This window comes from Sinohyriopsis cumingii, chromosome 4 (genome assembly GCF_028554795.1).
Source record: "Sinohyriopsis cumingii isolate HCF-2022 chromosome 4, ASM2855479v2, whole genome shotgun sequence".
Lineage (NCBI taxonomy): Eukaryota > Metazoa > Mollusca > Bivalvia > Unionida > Unionidae > Sinohyriopsis > Sinohyriopsis cumingii.
The window spans coordinates 22,860,032-22,880,421 of NC_142964.1; the positions used below are offsets into that span (position 1 = coordinate 22,860,032).

The 20,390-nt window shown below is 35.7% G+C and overlaps 1 protein-coding gene across 1 annotated transcript; it reads right to left on the minus strand.

Annotated features, from left to right (window-relative positions):
• Positions 1-5,571: 5,571 nt before the first annotated feature.
• On the minus strand, positions 5,572-19,994 carry LOC149800807 (uncharacterized). Its single transcript, XM_089954799.1, has 5 exons — positions 19,666-19,994; positions 14,618-14,707; positions 12,296-12,977; positions 10,613-10,808; positions 5,572-6,691 (listed from the first exon to the last, which is right to left on the minus strand). Exons 1-5 carry the CDS (start codon positions 19,939-19,941, stop codon positions 5,593-5,595), a joined length of 2,343 nt encoding a protein of 780 aa, XP_089810925.1. The 5' UTR covers positions 19,942-19,994; the 3' UTR covers positions 5,572-5,592.
• Between the last annotated feature and the right edge of the window lie 396 nt (positions 19,995-20,390).

Here is a 20,390-nt window from a genome sequence, read left to right on the forward strand (position 1 = left end):
AACCACGGTTTAAGCCTACCTCTCGCCTGTCTGTTGCTAGGCGATACAGCAAGAAGGACCGAGATAGAACATTTTAGAGTCCTCTCCCTCTTCCCTAAAGAAGGAGTTGGGAAAACCCAGGGACTCGCTCCCGCCCCTGCTGTGCATCCCTCTTCTCACGGTCCCCGTGAGTGTTTGGCTAGTCAAGTTGTCTGCTTGTGCATTAGGGAAGATACTGTATTTGCGCCCTCCAGTTTTTGGCTTTGGCCAACTGGAGACTGCACAGGGATCCACAGTCAGTTCAGGTTTTTCTAGGACAAGATTTCATCGTGACATGTTCGTGTACCAATTAGAACCGGTTTCTGTCCGGATTTCCAGTGCAGGCACCCGAACATTCTAGATAGTGCGAATCTTCTAGTAGGAAACAGTTCCTTTATAGAAGAGATTTGCCATGAAACACTCTAAAGGGTGGTTCAAGACGAGTCTTCTTCAACCATATCAGACTCCACAGTAGGTTACACTTACGACGAAGGGGAAGGCATTTGGTCAAGGTAAGTAGATAAATCCAGAAAGTTAGAGAGGTCAATGTTCTAGCATGTATCCTCTTCAATAATGAAGAGACATATCCGAATCATCAAACAGTAACCCCGACATAGGGAGGAGACCTATCTCTGCTTGCACCACTTGCAGAAAACTCAATTTCCGCTCATAAGCTTTCAGAGTGGTGGGCCTTGTTGCCATGCTGCGATGCATTTCCATCCACCATTTCAACGGAGAACTGTTTCTTTCTGAGAGCTTGTTTGATGCGACCCATGTGAGCAGTTTCAGTATCTCTGGATTCGGATGCAAAAACCTGCATTCACAGTTGTGTCAGCATGGAGGGATAATAAATAATTGTCCTGGGAAAAGGCAGGAATTTCACGTGAATCACTGTTGTTAGGTGTAAGAGATTGCTGATCCATGATTTTTCCCACTTGAGTGAAACAACTTGGATTAGTCAACGTTCTCACTCGCTCGTTTCCTACAAGACTTTGGGAATCAGATGGACTGGAAATGCACGTGTCGAGACTGTTCCATATCTGGAAAATACTTCAACTGCACAGGCTTCTGGACCTGGACATGTGAGGTGAAGATCAGGAACCTGACATTCCATCTCACTGGAAAGAAGTCTATAGTGGTTGAATCCAGCAGGTACAAATTCCGTCTGATGACCGAGGGTTGGATTGATCATTCAGTTTAGATCAGCTGGTTCCACCAGGACAGTGAGTTCATTGGGACACTGATCTTGCCTGGGGTTTGATGGACTTGAAAGGATTTATCAATTATGACACTACCCGAAAACAATCCTACGCCTGAAGCCAGAGCTCCTGAGGGTTGTTCCAGACTTGCCTTCTGATGTAATTGATGACAGTAGAGTTGTTGGACAGAATAAGATTATCATTATCAGACAGCAACTCCTGCAATAATCACTATGGCCTTCAACTCAAGTAGATTAATGCGTACTGACTGCTTCTGATGGAGACAAACCCAACTCACGTCTTTGAAAGAGGACAGGAGGCGCAATCTCAGCATGTTGTGCTGGCGATTGTGCAGAGAGTAATTTTCTGGAATTGTTTTTGAATCATTTGCATTGTTCTATTAAGCAAGTAAACGTGATCAGATATTCTGAGATGAGACCATGTGTCGTGCAAAGCTCTGCTGTCACAGGAATATCTGGATCATCTACAAGGTCTCATGAACAAATGGCATTAGAACCAAAGTCACGTTGATGAGACCAAGGAGGCAAAAAAATTCCCGGACTGAGTATATATTATTTTACTGAATGATATGCACTGCTGATATGATTTACAAGGTACGTTCCTGAAGGAGAAAGACCCAGTCCATACGGGTTTTGAATTCCATGCCAAAGTGAATGAACATGATATTTGGACTGGAATAAGACCAGATTTCTCCTTCTTGCTTAGGAATCCAACGTGAAACAACAACGAAAGAAGGGATTTTATGTATTGGTACAAAAATGATTTCCCACCTTCTGATCTTTTTGTACAATGTCATCCATTTTTTCCGTATCGTGGTGATATCCGTGATTCTTCTGATTACTGAGATGCTGACTGAAAGGTAGTACCCTGAAGTACCCAAAATGATTTGCATGATCCATGGGTCACTGATGCCGAGTCTCATTTATTCTATGGCAGAGTTTTGTCTTTCCCTCACCTGGATTTTAGAAAAGGGCGGCACAAGCATGCGACATTTCCTGTGGGGATATTGACAGGAAGAGAAGCTCGGTCGAAATGGCACCATTATTCCCCCATTTTTTGCCATCATGGACCCTTACTCAGGAAAAAGTATCATGAGAGGATTTGTTTCAGTTTGTATTAGAGGGGTCTTTTCTCCCTCTGGTCTCTTTTAGGAAACATAAGCCAGGCTATGGATCATTGGATCTGCGAGAGGCTTGAAATATTTTAGTAAAACAAGAAAATGGATGAGCAAAAAGTGTTTTAAGCCACACTGTATTTATTTTCAAATTTAATAATTACACCAACAGCCCAGTGTAGAACAGACCTCATGAAATGGCAGGAGACTTGCTCTCTCAGTCCTCTGTGTTGGCATCAATACTGATCATGATTGCCCAAGTTTGTACTTGCAGAAACATCGCCGACGAGAGTCCAGAGAGTGGTTTCACTGCCTTTGAGATGCAACTTTAAATTGTGCAGAATGCGAAACTTGGTCCAATGGTCAAGGTTCGATCTCCGTTTTGAACACAGTATCATTGTTATGAGAGCCCAAGAAAGCAACCTAGGACTAAGACGTCCAATGATGCATTAAAAAAAACCTCGGTAGGTGAAGAAATCATCTTGTAGATGAATTGTTCCATATTGGCAAGATGTCTATCACTGCATTAATTCAATTTTTGTTCCTGGGGGAAACGTAATCTTTACTTGAATATTGATTCCAAACCTAATCAACTTAATTCTTGAAAGGGTATGAGGTCGGAGTTATCCTTGTCGACAATGAGTTTGAGAATGAGAAGGGGGGTAACATGTGAAATCATGTCTTGCTCCAAAATATAACTGGTTTTGTAGCCTGCTGTAAGCTAATCACAAAACTTCTAGAAGCCGTGTGAAGGAACATGGCCATCTTGGCATGACATTATCCAGTTCTTGAGGTTAAGAAAGGGGACAGGATCCACAGTACGAAATTCTAATATGTGAAACTAACTGATGCTGTTGATGCTTTCCATGTCACTCTCCAGTAAATCGAACCCTTGCATGCAAGCTGATACTTCTGTCCCTCAAGTTACGTTTCTGCACCTTCCCCATAGTGCCCAAAGAATTGTTGATCATTGATTTGTCCATATTATGCAAATCCAACATATATTCAAGGAATGACAACCAGATAAAACTACACATGGGTGGTTGTCAGACTAATCTTGCTCATGGTCTAAATCTGTAAGGTAAAAATAGAGCTGACCATATATACACTTACCATAGTGTGTATCCTGCTTATGAGCTTATGTATGTCTGTGTAGAGTTACCCACTATGATAAATACCTATAAAGGGGCATACATGGCTTGTACAGGTGAAAAATTAGAGCATTGTTAATAATATTTATAAAGTGGATGCTAAATAATCAATTCTAGTAACAAATAACCTGTAGAAAGGTCAATATTGACTGCCTATACAAGTAAAAACTACATGTACGAAGTTGAGACCGAATAATCAATTCAGGTAACATTGCATGGACGCTAGTGAGTAAATGATGTATAGAAAACTAACCTGTACTTACCCAACTATGGTGGAAGCTATACAGTAATATAAACGAGTTTTCTATATCACACACAAAACCTGCACATAAAAATGGTACTGACGAAGTAGCTGCTACAATATCCATTATGAGACAAATGCAGGTAAAATCAGTGAAGCATCAAATATAGCATGATGAATTAGTTGCTAAGATAATACAGAAACTTATCTGTATCCTGATTCTATGTAAATTATACGGCAATACTATCAGTTTTCTCTATCAGACATGCACATATAAATATGGTTATAGCAAAGTGAGGGGATGCCAATGCGACCTGTGCAGGTATGTATGAAAGGTGCCTATGTGTGTGAAGATGGCAAAGTAGAATCTTTCTTGTCAGCGATAGGAAAAACAGACAAGTTGGAAATGTATAGATGGAGTATACTTCCCTTTGAAAATAAAACTCCTCAAACTTCATTTGAGGTGGAAAACTTTTAAACTGCTTGTCTGTCTGTAGAGAGCATGCTACTCTGCATGAGTGGAAGCAGTAACTGACAATTTCCTGGGATTTGGCGCCAATGCCAGTATCAAGGGGAGGTCACTCTAATTGTCACCTTGGTCGACAGATAGCCTTTACCTTTGTAGGTAAAATTTTAGCTTGGGAGGGATGGATTTGTGAGGTAGTAATAGCTCTCCTAAGGTATTATGACTGGCTAACGTATTTGAAGAAGAAATGGAAAACCACCTGCAACCCCAAATAGATATTTGGTACTAGAGTATTACTGACAATGATTTATAAAGAGTTAAAACTGAGTAAATGTTTACCAGCAGATTTTGCTTTGCAACATTGTTTACATAGCCAATGGCCACAGGTAAAAAAATCATTAAACACATACTTAAGCACATAAGTAAACCAGTGATTTTTATTTTGTAAAAATCACTGTGGTAATCACTGACACACTGGTAAGCCTCTTACTTCACAAAAATCCTTTAAGTAAATAACTGTAGTTCTCCATCAACCCATCTTAAGATTCCAATGTCAGGCACACCTTCTATTGGAATTCCCCACAATGCATGTGGCAGCATGTTGATGTGGTTGGGTTGGTTTGTTTTTGCCTGTATGTTGGCATGATTATTTTTTTGGATTTACTGCCCCATAGCACATGCACTGATGTGTGACGATTGAGGTAAAAATAGCAAAGTCATGGGGTGAAGAAGGAATTGATCTATGTCAGCTACCAAAACCTAAATTCCCCACTATAACACTACTATATATATATGACAGAATAGATTTTATAAAAGCAGTTATAGTTTCAAAATATATCAAAATGTATGTTCCAAGAGTACATGACTCAATTATTCAACAAAATTCTTAAACCTATAATGTAAGATCAACTTCTTAAAAAAATGACCACCATTCTATGGTATTTGGAAGCCAAATATATAACTCACTTCCTGCTCACATTTGATCTGCTAATTCAGTAAATCCATAAAAAATGTACATGAAATATTTACTTTAGTAATATTATAAGACAGCAATCTTATCCATGAAGATACTTTGCTTAAAAATGACTGGTAATAGTTTAATACTTAGTAATTTTGTATTTTGTTTTAATAGAAGGGGAGATTCAGGCATTAACAGTAATAGTAGCACTAGTAGTACCAGCAATGACAAATATGGTGATGGTTATAGTAGTCACAGTAGAAAAATAGAAGTTGCGGTAGTGATGGAAATGATGGTAGCACTAGTATTGTGTTGGTGGAGAATGTAGGAGCAGAAGAAATAATAAATTAATCACAAAACAACCAAAATTTATGAAAGAGAACCTTAAAAAGAAGAAAACCTGTTTTTCTATACACTGCATTATTTATTCACGATCTAAATTATTGCTTGTGTATCTTTCTGATAGCCATTCTTCATATTTTAGCTCCAGGGACACCTGATGTTTTAGGAGAGGTTTTGGGTTGTAAGGAAACAGGTTCATCTGCCACAATCTCTCCAGTTTGAGTCGCAATCGAATCAAGGTGCTCATAGTCCTATCAATTTCTGATAGTACAGGATCAACGTGGCCACCAGATTCATTGGCTGCCAACAACAATATAGACTGAGATGTATTATGCACTCTTACTGAATCTCCATCCAAACCTAAACTTTCATTTTTCCTAATCCTTAATTCATCTGCTGGTACAACCAACCCTGCTAACGAAACCTCTTTATCATCAGAAATATCTTTGCTGTCATCATTACTATCATTATCATTGACAATTTGCTCATTTCCACATCTTGAATAAGTTGGAGGACTTGTATCATTCATGAATTTATCGCCATCATTGATATAATTATTAGCATCATCATTCATGCTATCATCACTTTCATGATCTAAATCATAACCATAACCTTCTATCAAGGAAAGACCAAATGACTTCATTTCTCCTCTTGGATATGTGATGCCTGTATCAATGGCACTCTTAAGTCTGGTGACATCTCTTGATTTTTGTACCTTTCTAATACTAACATCATCTTTGGCTTCAGCATTATCAATGTCCATTCTCTCCAGTACCTCTTTAGAGTCTACTGAGTGGGCATCCATAGCAGGCAAATGTCCCTGTAATGAATCATAACTGTCCAATACCTCTTTAGAGCTTACTGAGTGGGCATCCATAGCAGGCAAATGTCCTTGTAATGAGTCAGAACTGTCCAATAACACTTGTTCTCCAGAGCTTCTCATCTTTCTGGCACTCAGAATATTTGAAGGTGTGATGCAGCTTTTATAAACTGAGACAAATTTATCCCATGTGTTCAGAGTGTATTTGAGATACTTCAATAAATAACTAAGGAAACAGGTCTCTGGGGAAGCTAAAAGGTCTACCAGTACACTATGATCAAATATGGTGACCTGAAGAAACTGGTGAAATAGAAAGTGGGGGCAGATCCAAGCTTCTACATTGGGGTCCTTGGGACTGTGTCTGCAAAGTAACAAAATACAGCAGAAAATAACTGACTGATTAATTATTAATTACCCCCACAAAATGATCATGAATAATTCATGAACTGGCATAAACTGTTCTTGAATGGTTCATGAACCATTCATTAAAGTTCATCAAAAGGTTCATGAAATATTCATGAATGTGCATGAACTGAAAATGATCAGTTCAATAAATTATGAATTCATGAACTGTTCATGAACACTTCACAAACTATTCTTGAACACTTCACAAACTATTCATGAACAGTTCATAAAAGTTCACAAATAGGGTCATCATCATTCATTAACAAGTGCATGAACATATTCATGAACTATGATGAACAAAGTTTCTCATGAATGATTCATGGCTTCATGAACTAGTGAAATAGAAAGTGGGGGCAGATCCAAGCTTCTACATTGGGGTCCTTGGGACTGTGTCTGCAAAGTAACAAAATACAGCAGAAATGAATTAACTGATTAATTATTATTTAATCTCAATGCCCTGCTTGTTTATACATAGTGCCATCATCTTAAGTTCAGCCTAGTGTGTGATAATCAAGACACCAAATAAAGCATCAGGTAGCTTAGTTGCTGAATGGTCCGAAGAGGACGAGGGAACCCAGATTCTAAAAAATGAATATGTACTTAGTCACTGAATGGTCTGAAGAGGACAAGGGAACCCAGATTCTAAAATGAATATGTACTTAGTCGCTGAATGGTCTGAGGACATGGGAACCCAGATTCTAAAATGAATATGTACTTAGTTGCTGAATGGTCTGAGGAGGACAAGGGAACCCATATTCTAAAATCAGTATGTACTGACTTAGCAAATTTGATTCTTCAATAAGCTGTGAAGAATTATTAAGAGACCACTTCTTCTACCAGGAAAAAGTGGTCTCTCAAAACAATTGGTTTCTCATATCAGGTTTTGTGACCAGTTTTCAAAGTCAAAATTTGATACAATTTAAAAAGGAAAAACACCCACAATTACTGTACAGGCATTTTAAAATTCTTCTTAAAGTATTATGTTTATTTTAACCCAAAATAATTTATACAGCAATAAAGATAAACATCAGGCATAAAACATTCACATTCTTAACTGAAGGCTTAATTCACTGATGAAATAAGGAGATTAACTGGATAAACAAAGGATGTAACTGGCTACACTATGATGAAAAGATGATGCCTTGGAATGTGGATTTAATAACTGGATTATTAAAAAAGCAGCAAACAACACGAACATTTTACAATGACAATCAAATCCAGAATTATTAATTATCATTAATTAATTAAAGACTGGACAAAGATCTCATTAACCCCAGGCATAACATAACAAATACGAACAATGTACTTGAAACTGAAGGTCAAAGTGGCAAGCAGGCATGCTGCAGAATGAACTGTCTTAGCTACACATTGATTCTCCCAAAGTATGAAGATAATCCATCAGGTGATTTAGGAAATATAAACAAATGAAAAACATTACCCAAAATGTTATTGCAGATTTTATGTCTGTAACCTTCTCTACAATGTCAAAGTGGAAAGTGTGTGTGTGTGTGTGTGATTAGGATTTTTAACGTAGCTTTAACAATTTTTCAGTCACATTGCTATGATGTCTGCAGTGTGGCAGGTTATAGTGATGTCCCACCCTGCCACATTATCCTGACACCAGGCCGACCAGTCCTAACATTAACCTCTTAATGATGAGTGCCAAGCGAGGCAGCTGTTAGTACCATTTTTGTAAGTCTTTGGAATGACTTGGCCAGGGTTCGAACCCATGACCTCCTGGTTCTGAGGCAGACGCTCTAACCTCTAGGCCACAGGAGCGGTCCAAAGTGGAAAGCTCATGAGTCAAAGAATAAATTTTCTTAACTTCATAATGATTCACTTTCTGTATGAACAAAATTCAAAACAGTCATAAAGAAATAAAGCAAATGGATTTTTTGTTAAACCAAAACCGTAACATACATTTTCTATTAATTTTCTATTGTAACCTTTGAAGTGAAGGTAAACGGATGTTACAGAACAAATTGTGTTAGCTATACGTTTCATGCAAGGAGCATAGGATCATTGATTTATATATGAACAGATACATACATCAAAGGAATCTTTAAAACCATAAATTGCTGGTCCAAGTGTGTATGTATATATATATATATATATATATATATATATATATATATATATATATATATATATATATATCTACATCTACACACACACACACACACACACACACACATACAAACACACCCCATTGAAATCTTTAACTGAAACCATAAACTGCTGGCACTGCCAGCAACAAAAAAACATGACTACTATGTTTCATTTTCCAACTTAGCTGGCTTCACAAAACTTTGATTATTTGATCAATATTGATTCAAAATACACCTCTCCCTTGATAACTTGCACAGAACGGGGTCCACAAACATAGACCACACTATAAGCGAGGTGCAAGTTACCAAGGAACCTCCAAAAATTTTTTAAAAAATCGCTTCAACATTGAGAAAACAGTGGGGGGGGGGAGGCGTTAGGGAGCTGGGCTGTTTATTGACTGAATCCTAATTTTACAATCACATCGATAATAATATTTAATAACATGCTTTTTCTAATGAAGTTGTTCATTATTCTGTTTAAATAACATTTATTTTCAAAACATCCAACATATGAAAGATCATTCCAACTGGTTTCAACAACCAACATGTGTATGCGAAAAAATCACTGCTTTTTGTTTTCTTGATGAGTCTGGTTCACATAGTAGTGTTTAATATTATCCTGCCAAATCGGGAGTCCACAGAGCAGGGAACTAGACTAACTGTTGATACACCACCAAACAAGATTCCTTTTTTTTTTAAACACATGACATTTATTTCATGAGACATTCATCTACGTCGAAACTCAATTTTTGTACTGTTCAATTAGTACAATATTTATGTTGTGATTTCACTGGAAGTAATAATGAAACTTCTTATCATCCTTGAGGATATCTCTAAGTACCAGTTCAAGAATTCTCTGAAACTTGCTTGCCAACAATGATCCGTATCTGTGAAATCAAGTTCTTTATTTTACGAAGTATTCATTTTGCTTGGCCGCCTTGTTATTTTTGATCACAGTTATGAAAGAGTCGGTTAATTTAAGGTAGTTTATGTTTATGTTACATACACAATAACATTTATAAGTGTTTGATTGATCGAATGAAGTGAGCTCACCTGACATACGACCGGGACCGCTAGATTTTAAGTTTGTAGGATTTTTGTGCCGTTTAACTTTTCTTTTATTCCACCTCCTTTATTTGATTCAAAAGACATAATTAACATGGTAATACAAAGGAGGCCATCTTTTTATTCAGTGCAACAATACAACAAATACTTTCGGAAGTCAGTTATCAAAACATGGTTGGTACTTAATTAGGTTTTCAGAGAAATGGTTGTGGACATAACTAGTAAGGTAGATTGACACATTTTTACGTTTAATTACAAGAGGACACATTGCATTTATGACGATTACACTTAAAAAGAACTAAACTAAGAGATAGAACTAGAACACAATTTTGATTGATAAATTTATTTATTAAATTACTGCCTCTACTCGGTGTAAGTGACATTTTCATTGCTCGAGATTTCCTTACATATCGTTAATTGCGGTGACCTATTTTTAAGTTTGATATTTCAAAGTGTTGATTAAAACTTCCAGGTCCTATCTACTGTTTTCGACAATAAAACGAACAATACATCAAAATTTCCATTACCAATTTGTATCGCAATTTTCTTCAAGTTCAACAAATAGTGATAAATTTTTTTGGTATTTTCTGGTTTAAAGCGTTATAAGCGGGTTTACGAGTTATCAGGGCGTGAGTTATCGAGGGAGTGGGGTATATATTTTCTCATCTTTATCTACAGAAGTGGCCTTGTGGATTGATACTCACCTCCTCGATACCATCATAGCTATGTCCAAAAGAGCCAGCAGAGCTTCGATCCAGACGTCATCCTGGTCACCATAGAGATGAGGTAACCAACAAAAATGGACACTGTTGAACTCGAGTTCAAGTTTCTGCAAAATATACTTGTCCAAGTTGTCCAGTACTTGCAAAACAGCTGTGTAATGGGCAGGATTGCTGGGTTCTGAAAGGTTCAATAAAATGCAATATTTGAAAGACCTTTCTGATTGGGAGAAGTTAATTGTCTTAGATTCTGGTAAAAATTATTTTTAAAAAACTGAACTTCAAATCACTTTAAACAAACTTCACACTTGAATGTAATTTAGCTGTTAAGTTACCTGATATTGTCTTGTGTATTTCCCTTAAACAAACTGTATTTTAATGAAAATTCATCTAAGTTCCTTGAATATAAATGGAATTTTTTTAAAGTTAGTCACTATTAAATAATAATTAATAAAAAAAACCAGCTGATTATTTGAAAATTTCACGGAATTGTTTTTTTTCTTTAAAATCACTAAATAGTTTCCTGATTACCAAGGGAGAGTACTAACATCCTTTTTATTGGCTTATTCCTCTTTATATCAACAGTATTGTTTACAGCTACTTGTTATTATATAGCCAAAGTCAATGATTCTGATAACTGATATCACAATTCTAGATAAGAACTTAATGAACTGAATGTTTTACTCCCTGGCTGGGAAGTTGTTTTATTTAAAATTCAATGGGGTATTTTATGAATTTGGCGAAACACAAACTTGCAATATCATACAACTCTTAATCAGCAATATGTTAATCTTAGGATGCATAAAATGGCCTAGTGATCAAGACTAATTCGGAGTCCAGTCAAGTACATGGCTTTGTTTGTACGTTAATCTTGGGATGCATAAAATGGCCCAGTGATCAAGACTAATTCCGAGTCCAGTCAAGTACATGGCTCTGTTTGTACGTTAATCATGGGATGCATAAAATGGCCAGATTGATCAAGACTAATTCCGAGTCCAGTCAAGTACATGGCTCTGTTTGTTCTCAAGTTGTTAATTACTACCATTTAATACCTGGCAATTGTGCCTATAAGACATTTATCTTGAATGAATGCCCTACAATAAAATACGGACTGTTCTAATGCCAGTTGCAATACACTGTTTTGGAGTAAATGCTTAAATTTGTCTGCATGAAATATGTATACACTTTTTAATCCTGCGCTCTAATATTTGATGTCAAAGAACAACTACACAGTATAAACAGTCACAGAACTGTGTATAAAAAAATCTAACTTCGATTCAGTAAAATAAATTACAAAACAGACTAAAAATGTAAAGACGTCAATGAAAATGTGCAAATACATACAGAGTACACACAATGAAAATGTGTCAATACATACTGAGTACACACAATGAAAATGTGTAAATAAGTACTGAGTACACATGATGAAACTGTGTAAATACAGAGAGTACACACAATGAAATTGTGTAAACAAGTACTGGATACACATGATGAAACTGTGTAAATAAGCACACAGTACACTGTATCATATTATTTTCAAAACTGTACTTTCATTCCATCAGCAAAATTACCAGAGATAAAATATGTTGAATCTTGAATTCTGAGTCAAAGCTTAAATTTTTCGCTCCTGGTATAAGTTGACTACTAAACACTGACCGAGTGTAATACCGTGAATCCAGTCTTTTGAAAGGACTGCCGAGGATTTAATTAGTAGCTGAGAAATTCCTCTCAAGTGTGACATGTCCAACTCTGCATGTACCTCATCATGGCTGAATGTCATCAGATCACCACCAAATCCAATTCTGCTTTGTCGAATAGGAATGCTAGCGATACCAGATTTCTGAATTAACTTTGCAATACTCTGTGCTACCACTGTGAAACACTTATTCAATGCTGATGCTGAAGACAAAGTTGCTGCATATGACAAAAAGGTATTGAAAATATTTAAAACTTTCTTATTTATTAGCCCATTTTCAAGATCTGAGTATATATAATGTAGCATATTTTCATGGAACTCTAGAAAACATTTCTTGCAGAACTGGAATTTCCCATCATTTTCAGCTCTGTGTGTTATTTTAATTATCTTGTGCCACACACAGAAAAATGTAAAAAGCAACCAATTAAGATGTCCTGCAAGACATTTGCTTTTTTCAACTAAATTTACAAGAATGGTGGAGCACAAGTTGGGCAATAAATGTTCTGATTCTTCCAAAAGTATTTCTATATTTTGAGAACACTTTCTTGCCAAAAGAAGCTTGTATATTTCTAAGAATCTGACCAGCCTTGTTACTGAAACATTTTCAGTGTTGACTTCTGCAGTAATGGCAGTAAGAAGCCATTTAATTTTCTCCTGTAAAGAAATCAATAAAATATATTAATCTTAGCACCTATGAACCATTTTAAAACTCGGTATTTGTATCAGACTTGCAGATACAACAACATACAACAGCCCCTCAAATGAACTTACAGTCTACTGGCTAAATTAATTTCTGGGAATCTACACAAGTCTATTTACTCTTTTTTGTAGTGCTGTGTATTGAAATCATCTCCGATATTTTTGAGAAATTTCAACATATCATACTGGTGACATGTATGTGTTAAGAATAATTCAACATATCTATTGCATTACAAAATTCTCTGTAATGGGCTTTGACCTTGAACCTTAAATCATGAACAGAAGAACACAGAATGTATACACATGCATGCCAAATTTATTTAATGGATAAATATTTTTGGGAGGAAAAATATCTTTTTGAACTTGCATTATTTCAAGGTATTCTTCAATATATCCACAGACTGAGTTTGATCAAACTCCTTTCACACTTGTTTCACCCAGTACAGCTAAAAACTGGAGTTGAAAGTTTTGACCTTGCAATCAATATCAGCGTGCCGACTCTCAACCTCCTTACTGGACAACAATTAATTACTGCATCAAATCTGGGTAAAATTCACTTCTACAAGTCACTGTGTGCATAAGCTCAATAAAGTATATTTCAAGGCAGTTTATATTTAAACAAATGATATTAAAGTGGAATCAACTACTACATGTACCATGAAACTTTAATTTGGAAACGTTCAAACTGGAAAATATTACTGGATAATTAACTTCCTTTCTGACAATGAAACCTCTCAAGATGAAAACTTCAGTAAATAAAAGTTTTCTCAAAGCTAAACATCTATTTCCATTGCTGTTTGTACAGGAAGGAAAAAATGCAGACTCAAATGTCAACAACAAAAAAGATCAAGAAGGGAGAGGAGTAATTTTGGTTTGGTTTCGTTGTTTATGGTTCAGCAACAAAAGCTGGTTATTTTGTGCCCAAGGATGCACAGTAGCTAACCCAGACTGGTCTGATTGTGGGATTCAAACCTAAGCCCTTTCACTTGTGACTCCAGCATGCTAACCACTGTGCCATCGTGGATCCTGAAGACAATAGTTACTGTGGGATCAAATCCCAGTACAGAAAGAATAGGCTGACATTGATCAAAAGTGTTTGGTCATAAATTTATTGACTTTTGCAATAAATATTCATTTTTCCAGCATTATATACACTCAATCATTCACTGCTGAGTCAAAATAAAGCACAGTTTGTAACAATTTTCTAGTCAACCAAAAGTAATTGTGACCTAAACACTGGACAAGACGATTTAAGTGGACAAGGATCATGTACAAAATCTGTATTGAAGTATACTCTGGAATGACTGATTCAAATCATATAACACTGAAACAGTGAATATTTATTACAGAAATTAATAAACTGTGATAATGAAATTTCTTAGAATTTCTTGAAAACACAAGACAAATATCTTTTTTTTAAAATACAAAACATTTGGGCCTAGTATTGGGCCACTGTGACTCACCTTTTTATTCTGGAATTAACAATGTGGTTGTAAGTCTTAACAAGAAAAACAGTCTGAAATTATTTAAACAATTGTCATGTTTACAAATATTAGTTAAGATGGCGTTAAAATGTGATCAAGAGTTCTTCTTACCTTAAATGCTGGTAATATGAGTGCTGACACCACAGTCTTCTGAACTTCATAAGTTAGAAAGGGATCAGTTGCATTCATCAGCAAATATTCCTAAAAGTATTTCAAATATAAAAATGTATTTTAGAAGCTGATGTTTTAGCAATCGACAAAATCAAAAGTACCTACTAAAACATTTGTATATGCTGTGCTACACATGGCTTGCTAGCTTAGTAGTCAGTGTCTTCTTTTTGCTTGGCGATTCTTTAATGGCATTTTATGTTCATGTTTTTTTTTCATGACAAAACAGAACAAAATCTCTTCTTTCCTGTTTCAAATTGTCATATTTTGATGATCTGTTTATGCTGGAGTCAGTGTGTGTGTGTGTGGTTTGGATTTTTAACATAGCTTTAACAATTTTTCAGTCATATGTCTGCAGTGTGACAATTAAAAATGTCTAGCACTGGGGCATCATGCCACTGATATGTAGCATGAAGTCTCACTCAGTCACAGTATCCTGACACCAGGCTGACCAGTCCTAACACTAACCTCTTAATGCTGAATGCCTAGTGAGGCAGCTGTAAGTACCATTTTTATAAGTCTTTGGAATGACTCTGCTGGGGTTCGAACCTGTGACCTCCCACATCCGAGGTAGATGCTCTAACCACTATGCCACTGGAGTGGCCATGCTGTGGTCAAAATAACTCTGATTATTCATTGGCCAACAAGGCCAGTTCACATGGAAATTAACTGGCCCTATAGAAAATAAACTGGCTCTCTGACTCAAAAAATACAAAATGACTTTAGTAAATCTAGCTTCTGAAGAAAAGGTCACAAGAAAAACAGATAATCTTTAAGAACGAGACAATGAATACTCTATTTTCTCTAAGATTAAGTTACTACACTTATCAACTTCAATTATTTTTTTTTAAATGTTACCAAGGCTCAAAATCTGAACTGTCTAAATTTCCGATCTACCCTGAAGTGAAATGTACAAATGTAGAATACAGAGTACTTTTCCATTTTAAAGAGTTCTGGTATTATATACAAGAGTATGAATACTTATATTTGCAGAACTTAGAACTACAAAATAAGAAAGTACAATGTATTCTGCTTCATGCATTATACAAAACTGGGAAAGGAAATGGTGGTACATGTACACAAAAGATATTATATAGGCTGCTCAGATTATCCTGCAAAGAAGAGCCAGATTTTACAAGGAGCACCAGTTGATGAAATGCCACAAATATATACAAGACCATCTCAACAGTTTTTGTAAAGGCTTTTAACATGACAGGAATATGTCCATTTTAAAAACTTTATTTTGAAAGCAAAGTTGCAGACTTACTGTTTGCACCTCTTTGACAAATAATTATTTTACTTAACTAAATTCATAAAAAATTTGAATCTGCTAAAAAGTAGGTATTTTATATTTTTTAATCATTACTCAGATTTTTGAGTTTATTATTAAAACTTTTGATTTAAAAAACATCTAACATCAGAAATTTTCCCATGGAATTCATTTGTTAATTTACAAATATTTTATTAATTTTATGATCTAAAATGATTTAACAATATCTGAGAACCCAACCACAGCAAATTATAGACCACCAAAAAATTGATGTGTCCCAGAACATACAGTGCAACAAATGTCCCAACATATATGGTAAACATGGTATCTAATACTTAACTAAATTTAACACAAAAACATATTTTACAGCTGGCTTTGGGCATACTTCATCCCATCAGATAAGTTTTTCTATTTTAAATGCTCTTTTGAGTAAAATAATTTTGAACGGCAGTAAGATTCCAGGATGTAGTCTCACTGTGAAGTTTTAAGGGAACCTACTCTAACAAATCCATTATCGAAGTTTGGTAGGTTGGTACAATTTTTACATCGGCAAACGAAAATGCGACTGGAGAATGCATAAAAAACAAATTCCATGACTTTTTCAAAACTTTAAATGACTTGTGAAAATTGTAACACTTTTCAAGGCCCTTTAAATGCTTTTCTGTGATTTACAAACTTCTCCAGGGTTTCTATGACTTCAGGAACCCTGAATAAATGAAATGATTTAGATGTGATGTGATGTGATTTTGATTTTTAACGAAGCTTTAACAATTTTTCAGTCATATCACTACGATGTCTGCAATGTGCCAGTTTATAGTGATGTCTAGTACTGGGGCATTATGCCGCAGACATGTAGCATAATGTCCCACCCAGTCACATTATCCTGACACCAGGCCGACCAGTCCTAACACTAACCTCTTAATGCTGAACGCCAAGCGAGGCAGCTGTTAGTACCATTTTTGTAAGTCTCTGGTATGACTCAGTCAGGGATCAAACCCACGACCTCCCGCATCCGAGGCGGATGCTCTAACCACTAGGCCACCGGAGCAGTTGAAATGATTTAGAAAGAAGCATAATCTTTGAGATACAATGCTAGTTTTGGTAGGGAAAGTTTTAATAAATACATGACATTTATTTAAAATTTACTAACATTTTCAATACAGAAATAATTTTTGAAATATGTACCCCAAAAATCAAACTTTTTATCATGAATGAACCTAAGGAGGTATTTTACAATGTCTAAAAGTTTCAATAAATATACTCTTTCTTTCTCAGCATTATTTAGATAATACATATTTGCATACAAAAACTGATGTAAATAATAGATAGCCCAGAGACTTTTGAGAAAGAATTTCAAAAAGGCTTTGGTATGTTTAATGTTTGACCAATACAAACTGACTTAGAAAGCAGAGGGACAGAACTGTGGTATGTGCTACTTTGTTTGGAGATCTTTAATTAGTTCAAGAGGAAACAAGTTAAACATGGAAGGATGGAAAATAAATATCGATGGAAATAAGCATCATCTGAACAAACTTGAAAGACCTACATTCCAGGATACTTTCCATAAAACTTAGAAAAATTCTGTCGAGTTTTTGGGGTGGGTGGTTTCTTTTTACATTTTTTTATATGAAAAATGGTACATATTATTTAATGGTACCAAAACTGAAAGTCATCTATGCTTTGTATCTAATTTGGTCAAATTCTCTCAAGTGCTTTAAAAGGTCATTTACATATTTTTCTATTCTCAGTAATGACAGCCATTCTGTATGGTGGATTGGTACACTTAAAACAAATCTGAAAGAACATTTCGCCAGATGCTTCTGGTCAAATGTGATCAAATTCTTCTGCGCAGATTTTGACAGAAAGAGGTTTAAAGGTTTTTCTATTTATAGTCATGGTGGATATATCTAATGTCGGATCTGCATCATTTGAACTTTGAACTTTAATGAACTTTATGTCAGGATGCTTTTTGTCAAATCTGGTCAAATTTGGTTGAGCAGTTTTTTAGAAGTTGTTGTTGTTGTAGGGTTTAACGCCATTATTCAGCACACAATAGGCAATGCATGGCGGCCAGTATTAATGGTGGAGGAAGAACCCAGGAAAAACCACTGACCTAAAAGAAGCTACTGGCAAGCTTTCTCACATAACCACATTAGCTGAATCCAGTAAATTCACTGGGCTTATCTGTATATTTAACCATTAACATAAACTCACTGAACTTATCTGTATATTTAACCATTAACAGTACCATAAGCTCACTGAGCTTGTCTGTATATTTAACCATTAACATAAATACAATGAACTTATCTGTATATTTGTAAACCAATAAACATAAATGATTTAGAAACCAGAAGGATAGATTTTTTGCTAGTCTTGGAAAATTTTTAATGAATAATGTTGGTTCTAGTTGTTTAAATGGTTTGTTTTGAACAAATTTTAATTTGAAGTTTGACCACACATATAAACAGATTTACTACAATTTAAACTTTCTTGATTAAATACCGATCTAAAATGTTGAATTCAGGATGATTCCATACTGTTGCTCCTTTACTTATTGCTAGTGATAGGATATTATTTACATCATGAACCATTTTTAAAATATCTTCAAGACAAGCTAAAGCAAATTATATATTGATTTTTTTGTTGTTGTTGTTGTAGGGTTTAACGCCATTTTTCAGCACACGATAGGCTATACATGGCGGCCAGTATTAATGGTGGAGGAAGAACCCGAGAAATCCACGGAAAGAACCACCGACCCTCGAGAAGCTACTGGCAAGCTTTCTCACATACCCACATTGGCCGAATCCGAGACTCGAACCTACGCAGACAGAGGTGAGATGGCAGTGATCCGTAACGGAGAGCGCTTTAGACCACTCGGCCAAATTATATATTGAACAAAGTATTATGCGTGATGGCAATTAATGTTCATTTTAAACTGATGTATCTGGTTTGTGGTAATTGGCCAAGTTACAATGTAAAGTATCTGACAGCCACTAGTGTAACACATTTTCAAGGTTTAAGTCACACCTGTGCCAAGAAAGTCTTGTCACCTGTGGCAAGAAGATTTAATTTTATTTGAATCTAAGTTAATGACAAAGGAGACTAAATGTACGCAAATACACAATTTGTCATTTAATTAATGATTTACTGATATGAAAAGAAATGAAATTAAGAAAACACGGGTATTTATTATCATAAATGCTGGTAGTTAATGAGTGAACAGACGAGTTAAATGACAGCAAGATCCATAAATGAAAAATTCCATTGTGCAGTTTATTTCAAGTTCACTAGATATTCATATATGTTACTCTTTTCATGAGTTACAAGACAAAGCATTTATTGCAACAGTTTACCTTAAGGTGGCAAAACTACCAAAGCCAATAAGATTATTTCAAGTTTTTAAGTACTACTAGTTCACTATGTACAACAATTTTTCTTTGTCACTTTAGTTCTGTATGTGTCACAGATTGGGGAGGCTGGGTTGTGGTACATTGTCCCTTGCATTTGGGACCCCTGGTGCATAAATAGGCATGAAAAGGCAAACACGCAGCGCAATTAAAACCAGCATCATGTTCCGTCTTTAAGGGACCTCGCCAAGAAACTTAAACCTGGAGTAAGGGAGATATTAAAAACGATTGGTGCGAGGTTCTATTTTACAACCACAGAATGCAAGTTCAAATCGAGATTAAAACAAAAACAAATCCAAAGGCAGACTCATTACCAATCGTTTAAATAGCTTATCAATGTCTACAGAGATCGTGCTGAGAGTGTCCGTGTTTTCTGATGCTCTCTTGAACAGCAATATGCACGTGCCAAGCCATAGCAGGTCCGTGCAATAACTACACTGAACTTGGCAGGTTCCCGCACAATAACTCGAGATTTCCGCTCTTTTGGCACTTTCATCTTGAACTATGTAATCGTTTAAGAGCCATGTTAAATCCGCTTCAGCAACTTCCTTTGATATTAAATTTATATGTATAATTTCTAGTTTGTCCATATTAGGCAGATCTGACGTATTATCACAACACGAGAAGGCCAATCTTCGACTGTTTGCTAAACTTGAATACCAAGTAGTCTATCTTAAAATTCTGTGTCTTTGTCTCTTTCGTTCTCTATATCTTAATCCAACAATGCAAGACATAGCACATGTTTTTGTTCTAGTGCTATGTCCCATCACTCTCAGAACAAAAAATATCGGGTGATGTGTTTTACGCTGTAGGACTCTCTCTCTCTCTCTCTCTCTCTCTCTCTCTCTCATTTTCTTTGACTAAATGAGTTACCTTCTATAAATAAAGTATTATTATTAACAGTATTATTATTAATATAAATATTAATATTATTAATATAAATCGTCTGGGGCATACCTTACCTAACATGACTATAATACTGACTACTATAAGACGGAACGACCTAAGTTGAAATTTCAAGGTAGTATTTAACATTCTT

Excerpts from the sequence above, each read along its gene's own strand:
- LOC149800807 (XM_089954799.1), bottom strand. The coding sequence starts at position 19,941 with ATGGACAAACTAGAAATTATACATATAAATTTAATATCAAAGGAAGTT. Across the intron at positions 12,978-14,617 it reads TCATATTACCAGCATTTAAG|GAGAAAATTAAATGGCTTCT; the intron begins GTAAGAAGAACT and ends ATTTCTTTACAG. Across the intron at positions 10,809-12,295 it reads TTCAAAAGACTGGATTCACG|AACCCAGCAATCCTGCCCAT; the intron begins GTATTACACTCG and ends TGAACCTTTCAG.